This window comes from Orycteropus afer, unplaced genomic scaffold, assembly GCF_000298275.1.
Source record: "Orycteropus afer afer isolate SDZICR_OR568_19922 unplaced genomic scaffold, OryAfe1.0 scaffold00114, whole genome shotgun sequence".
Lineage (NCBI taxonomy): Eukaryota > Metazoa > Chordata > Mammalia > Tubulidentata > Orycteropodidae > Orycteropus > Orycteropus afer.
In genome coordinates, this window is record NW_006921701.1 from 8,609,828 (window position 1) to 8,617,259 (window position 7,432).

Sequence of the window (7,432 nt, forward strand, 5' to 3'; positions counted from 1 at the left end):
GGGTCCACGATTATCTTCTGTGTCTGTGTTAATTGGTTTCCCTTTTCTTTGTTGAAGAGGGTCTGTGCAATCCTTCTGCCTAGTCCGCCATCTTGCCGGAACTCGATTTTCACAAGTGGGTCATTTTAAATAACGGAAATTTATTTTCATAGTTTAAGAGGCTAGAAGGCTGAACTCAGGGCATGGATATAGGGAAAGGTTCTCTTCACCTCTACAGGATGATACTTGTCTCTTTTAGTTTCTGTAGTCCTGGCATTCTGTGGTTCCTTGGGAAACTTCATGGCATCTATCTTCCCCCATTTGTGCTTGCTGCTCTCTGTCTGCGCTACACCTTAAGTCACTCAGAAGTGATTAAGTTCAGGGTCTGGCTTAATTAACATAACAAAGAAACCCTATTTCCAAACAGAATTACATCACAAGTATAGGCATCAGGATTCTAACACATACTTTTGAGGGACACAGTACAATCCATAACAAGGTGACTCTGTGTTGTGGGCTGTCCTTAGTACTTAGCTGTGTCATCAGTAACAGTGAAATGAGTAAAATTCTCCTTTTCGGTACAGGGGTGTAAGGTACATGAACCCATGGATCCAGAACATGCACAAACTTGTGAGATTATGATTAAGCCAGGCTGTGGGAGATAGTCACAAACAGGAGTTCAGAGTTGGGGAGGCATAGCAGGGTCTGGAGGGAGGAGAGTCAGGCAGGTATTAGAGGCAAGTCATCATGGAGAACCATATCCACCTCGCAACGGTGCAATGGGCTGTGAAGTCAGAGTACCACATCTAACCTATATGGACAGACTGAGGGCGGGCTGCAAGATGTCCAAGAAGATGTCCAAGGACATTGCAGAGTGGATAAGTGGTGTACTGAAGCCACTTATTTCCATAACTGGGGGCAGTAGGACAGCCTGAGTTGACAATGGCAGAGAAAAAGGCAAAATATGTGCTTGTGTGGTCGTGGCCCCACTTTAGGACCTTTTGGAACTTGGTAACAAGACAAGGTTTCTTCCTCAACCCTCAGAACTTTGCTTTTTCTCTGAGGTGATTCTTTTTGAGGGACAGGCAAAAGGGAAACTGTGTGGAGTACAGTACTCAGTGCCAGATATCTGGCTTTTCCAGAGACCTCAGTTATCAAATTCCCTATTGACTTAGCTCGCCCTCTTTGCCCAGCTGCCCCCTGGGTTGCACATTGGCATGTGAGGCTTCACCTGCTGTACCTGCAACAGTTGGGCAGGCAGCTCATGGACAAGATGAGGGGTGTCTGAGGGCTGAGGTGGCCAAGGCTGTTCTCCCTTTCCCCCAGGTGCTTGCTGGGATGAATGTCTATCCCTCTGAATTTGAAAACATCAAGGAAGAGTACAATGTACGTGGCTACCCCACCATCTGCTACTTTGAGTAAGTCCCATGCTCCCCTCTCCAGTGCCTCTCCCTCCCCGATGGCAGGGATGTCCCTGCTGAGCCCACCTTGTCACTCCACTTTCACAGGAAAGGAAGATTTCTGTTCCAGTATGACAACTATGGGTCCACTGCTGAGGACATTGTGGAATGGCTGAAGAAGTAAGTTGGGCATTGGCTTTACATGGTGGGTGCCCAGAGGGAGGGTGGTCCCAGGGATTGCAGGACTGTGGTTGGAGGAGAGAAGGAGGAAGAGGAGGGGACTGTTGCACTGCCTGCACAGCTGTTTGTGGGGAGCTCTGTGAGTTTAGGGTCCGGGAGTCATGAGGATTTGGTATGACTTTGGCCTGTGATGACTGGACCTTGACTGGCATGTTGGGTGGGGAATCTATCTTTTCTCCCTCTTCCCTGTGGCTTGGAACTGGGGAGAGGAGCCACTCAGTCTGTCAGCATATGAAAAGTCAAGGACTTTCTGAAATCTTCCTGGATCTCAAAGAGACTTTCCCTGCTGTCTTTCTGATGGATCAAGGTATCCCTCCCCCAGAATGTCAGGTTTGAGAGTCTCCACTGCAACCTTTCTCTGAAAGCAGAAATTGTCAGTTGAAAGTAGAATTGTCAATTGAATACGCTTATTCCAAACACGAAGCTGTGGTAGGTGCTGTGAAGCTACTAAGAAATATTTTAAAGCCTTGGGTTTGCAGAGTGCTTTGCCATTCACCATACACTCCCAAGACCCTGCTTCGTTTGACTCATCCTCATAGCAGCCTGTGACTCCATTTGATAACATGAAGAGCCGGAGATTGTAAAGTTCTCCACCCCATGATCATCACTGCCCTCATCTGGAACCCCCACTGTGCTAGACTGGCTGCCTGCTCCTTCCTGGTCCCCCACCCTCCCTTCCCACCTTACCAGTGTTTTAATAGCCAGCTCACATGTCATCCTTTGATGCCTCCCCAGCTGTCCCAGCCCAGCCCTAACCACTCTGCTGTGTCTCATTCACTCGCACTTACCAGGCACTGCCTGTGCCGTGGTCATTCACGCACGGTTCTCAGCATAATAGCTAACATCTTTAGGGCTTTGTTTTGTGGCAGACACTGTTCTAAGCATGTTAGTGGACTCTCATTTAATTCTCAGAGCAGCCTTGTGAGGACAGTATTGTTTATGAAAGAGGTAACTGAGGCACAGTGATGACGGAACTTGCCCAAGGTCACACAGCAGACAAGTAACAGGGCAGGATGACCCCAGGCACAGGGCTCTCTCTTCAGACTAGCCTGCCACCATCCAATTGGGCCTCCTCTGAGTTCTGAGGTGAGCTGTCCTCTCCCCGTCAGCCTTCAGCATCATAGATATTTACTGACATCATGCCTTTAGGGACTTGAGGATTAGTTATCTAAAGATATAGATGTTGCAAATATGTGTTTTTAGACTGAGAAAGGAGAGTGAATTTTGTGCAAAAAAAAAAAGCACAGAAAAAAGAAACAAAAAAGCTGTTAGACTTCTGAAGGTTGAAAATCTCAGTCTTCTGTCTGCTCCCAGGAGCCCTGGAGTTAAAGCAAGTGATGACACTATGTTTGCATAGCATCTTTTATTTCTCTGAAGTATTTTCACATCTCTGTCCCCATCTATTACCTCATTTCTACTTCCTGCCCACAAAGGCCGCTCCCCATTATCATGTATTCATTGTCTTAACCTGGGCCTCTGCTTTCCTGTTTTCTTTTTCCATTTGATAATAAGCATATCCTCTGCTCCAGCCAGACATATCTCGCTCTGCTTTGGGAGAAGGTTTCAACAAATAGCAATCTCATTTGTCACTAGAGCATAAAAGCTGTCTGCATCCTTCCCCTTCTCTAACCTTTTCTGTTTTCAAAACACTCCCCTATCTTTTTGGAAGGATAAGTTTTTGTTTTTTTTCTTTTTTAATGTTCCGAATTGCTTGCTAACCCTAGACAAAAGGATCACATCAATAGAGTTTGGGAGACATGTTATTATCGCCTGGCTGGAGAATGTCCCCTGTGCTCCCACCCACTCTCCTCTCTCTGCTTCGCCCACCCCAGCTCCTCCACACATTCTGCTCTGGCCTTTGGAATCCAGATTCTGCCATGGGCTGGCCCCTCCATGCTTCCTACTTCTACTTTCTTTCCTCCCAGCTGGAAGGGAACCTTGTTAGCAGCCTCTGGTTCATCTTTAGTATCCAGGGTGAGATGCTTGATGGGGTGACTTCTGGGAAAGGAAGGAAGAAAGGGGAGCATCAGCTACTCTCCCAACAGCCTCTTACCTGTGACCACTGTGTCGGGGGCACACATGTGAAGGTGGCTTCCATGGCACAACTACAGCCCGCTTTTGGGCAAGGGTAGGAGGGAGTGATCACTTCCTGATGGGCCTGCAATGAGCTGTCTAATCTCATGCCCCACCAAGAGTTAGCAAGGTGGCTTAGGGTTCTCTAGAGAAACAGAACCAGTGAGGTATTTAGGGAGATATATTGAAGAGAGAGAGAGATTGATTTCCTTCAAGAAATTGGCTTACATGATTGTGGGGCTAGCAAGTCCAAAATCTGTAGGTTAGGTGGTAACCTGGAGACTCCTGCAGGCTTGCATCCCAAAAGCTGTAGGTCAGACAATGGAAATTGCAGAGTGAAGAAAGAGCAAGTTCTGCCAAAATAATCTGTTTACAGTTTGGAGGCAGAACACTCTAAGGAAACTCTCTTTTCAACTGATTGATTGCATCGCATTGCATTATGGAAGGTGATTACATTACATTATGTTGTGAAACATGTAGACTAGTGTTTGGCTAAACCACTGGGAACCATAGCCTATCCAAGTTGACACATGAAATTAACCATCACACAAAGTCACTGTTCTACTAGCTGGTTTAATTTTTTTTTAAATCTTTTCTTATTTTAAAGATATTCAAGTGAGACACATTCATTATAGAAAAGCTTTATAGTAAACAAAAAGAAAAGTCCTCCACGACTTAATGTGCTGTGATATTTTGGCAATTCCCTTCCAGAACTTTCCCCCTACATAAATGCTAGTCTGCACCTGGTTTTGCATATACTAAATCTTTCCCAGTTTTCCCGACATCCCCTGGCTTCCTAGCACTTCTCCAGGCCTCTGCATCATCTCTCAGCTGACAATGTGGAGTGATGAGGGTGAATCCAGGGTGACTAATTCTCCAGATGACCTTGACTTTCACACCCCAGGAGAGAGAGCCTAGGTCTTGCCCTTCATTCTTGCGGGCCAAGTGAGGGTGGGGACAATCTGAGGTGGGGTGGGGAATCTCTGGTGTCAGCATGTATCAGGGCTCGACCCGTGTCGATTGTGACTCTCCTCTCTTAGCCTGGGGCCTGTCCTCTGGTGCTCCTGGTGGCCATGTGGAGGGGCACAGGCCTGGTTTCACATTCATCTCTCTGCAGATTTCATGACAGTGAATTGGGCGAGCATGGGGGAGGTGTAGTATGTGAGGGGGAATCCATTTTGGCCTAGCCACCCATTTCACTTTTTTTCCATAAGGTTTTTATTTTTTTTAATTTTTATTGTGATTGGGGTGAAAATTTACAGAGCAAATTCATTTTCCATATGGCAATTCATATACATTTTGTGTCATGACATTGAGTACAATTCCCTACAATGTAACAGCTCTCTCCACTTCCTCCCTATAGTTGCCTCATCCCTGTGTCCTTCCTATGCATTCCTGTCCCCTGAGCTCTCTCCCTGGGCAAATACTGCCCTTCTGTTCTCCAATGAGTAATCCTTCTAAGGAATGTATCTACCTGATGTAAATATTCACCCTATATGCATGTTTGTTGTTTGGCTGGAAGCTACAGGAGTGAGTTCAATTCCAGACCTGAAGGGTAACTAGGGGCCATAGTCTTGGGAATCTTACCAGCCTCTATCAGACCAGTAAACCTGGTCTTTTTTTTTTTTCATGATTTTGAGTTTTATTCTGTGTTATTCTTCAGGATCTCCTGCACTGATCCCTCTAAGCACCCATTTCTGACTGAGTTTTGTGCCAGTGTCTTTTTATACCAACCAGATACAAACTGAAGACAAGGACAATGATTTCTTGACCCCTCATGCTTTGAGATGCATCTTGTCGTGTATGATATGTGTATCTCCCTCAGATAATTTTCTGATCTGTGTGAACCTCCCACGCCTGGAGAGCTCAGGATAAGTGCTATCTTCAGACTGAAGCAAAGTCATAGGATTGGAGGGGAATTTAAAAGTCATGAAATATACCCCAGTAATTTCCCTTTTCATCTTTGTATCACCTCTACAAGTATTTAACTCTGGAGGTTACAGGGACCTGCCTTGTTTTGATATTTAGGCAAGTTTGGACAATACTTAATACATTTACAAAGCATCTCATATCCGTTATCTTTCTACCGGAGAGGTAGATAAAGAAAGGACTGTAAATGTGCTGTCCTGTAGATATTTTAAGTCAAGCAGTTGCTTAAGTTTCTAGAGCTGGTAAGTGGAGGAACTAGAACTCAAATCCAAATCTTCTGACTCCCGATTCTAGTTTCTTTCCTTCTCACCTGCTATAGGTGGAATGTTCTGACTTCTATTAAGCTGAAAAGTCTGTTTCTCTAGAGTTTTCACATGTTGCTGTTGGTTCTCCTCTTCAGGCCATAGAGAATAAGTCTAATTTCTGAAATATTTGAAGATAGCAATTATGTTCCCCTGAGTCTCCTCCACTCCAAATTAAACACTTTAAACACTTCCAGTCCCTTTAACCATTCTTCTCTCACTCAGTCATTTGTTCAAAAAGCATTTCTTGGGTGTTAGGTGTAGGAAATACAGCAAGGGAGAGAGCCTAGTCTTCAAGGAGCTCACCATCTAATGGAGAGAGTGAAAAAGCTAATTACATAATTAGGCCACAGACTTCCACTCAATCCCTCTGGTTCCAGTAGGTCATTTTCCCCATATGCCAGCACTGCAGTCCTCTCCAGAAAGTAATCTTCCTGTTATCTCCTGAGGCAAGAAAGGAGTAGGCACCTGGCTGTTAGAGTGAGGACCAGGATCTGAGGAGCTGGCTGCCCTAGCTTCCCACTGATCCCGTTTTCAGCCCCAGGCTGCAACCTTCTTCAAGGGAGTGGTGCCTCCAGGGTCTCAGGAGCCTGTGCCTTTGTAGGTCTCTGTGGTTCTTGGGCCCTCTTCCCAGAAGCACACCGAGCACCTCAGCTTGCTGTCTTGGCTTTGCCAAGTCGGGTTTCTAGCTTCTAAAATTATGCTGACCTTGTTTTATCTCTTCTGCTGTTAACTTCTCTCCTGTTCTTTTAGCTCTTGTGGAGTCATACTTTTTTTTTTTTTTTTTTTTTATCTTTTTCTTTTTATACCTGTACTGTTATTTTAGTGGTTTTGGAGGAAACTATATTCTGTCCTCCAAGTTTAACTAGAAGTTTCTCAGGCTCTTCCATATGCCTGTACTGCTGCTAAGCTACAGCTTCTCCACCCTGTGTTTATGCCATTGCTAGATTATTTTAAACATTATTTTATTTTTTCAATAGATTATACTTTTGTAATTTAAAAAAATGAAAGATACTTAAAAGGTATAGATTGAAAAGTCTCTCTGCTACCTGTTTTCTCCATCCAGTCCCCCTCACACCCCTGTGAGCCAAAATCAAGCCAGTTGCCATTGAGTCAACTTCCAACTTGTGATAACCCCGTGTGTCAGAGTAGAACTGTGCTGTGCAGGGTTTTCAAGGGCTGATTTTTCAGAAGTAGACTGTCAGGTCTTTCTTCTATGCCACCTCTGAGTGGAATTGAACCTCCAGCCTTTTGGTTAGAAGTGAGCGCATTAACTGCTTCCACCCTCAAGAACTCCCCCAACCCATCCCTTATAGTTTGTTAACGACTTTTATTGGCTTCTTACATGTTCTTAAAGTATTTATGTATGCAGACATAAACAAATATGAGTAAATATTATTTATCTCCCCTTTTCTTACACAAAATTAGCAAACTATAGAGTGTTCCACAGGAGCTTTGGTAGCATAGTGCCTGGAGCTCTGGTAACGTAGCGCCTAAGGCACTTGACTG

General features: G+C 44.9%; 1 protein-coding gene across 1 annotated transcript in view; it reads left to right on the top strand.

Moving 5' to 3' along the window:
• PDIA5 (protein disulfide isomerase family A member 5) overlaps window positions 1-7,432 on the top strand; it is a 106,531-nt gene that overhangs the window by 48,060 nt on the left and 51,039 nt on the right. The window contains exons 8-9 of the mRNA XM_007943913.2: window positions 1,306-1,397; window positions 1,488-1,559. Coding sequence (XP_007942104.2) covers window positions 1,306-1,397; window positions 1,488-1,559 — 164 coding nt within the window. The remainder of the gene's footprint in view (window positions 1-1,305; window positions 1,398-1,487; window positions 1,560-7,432) is intronic.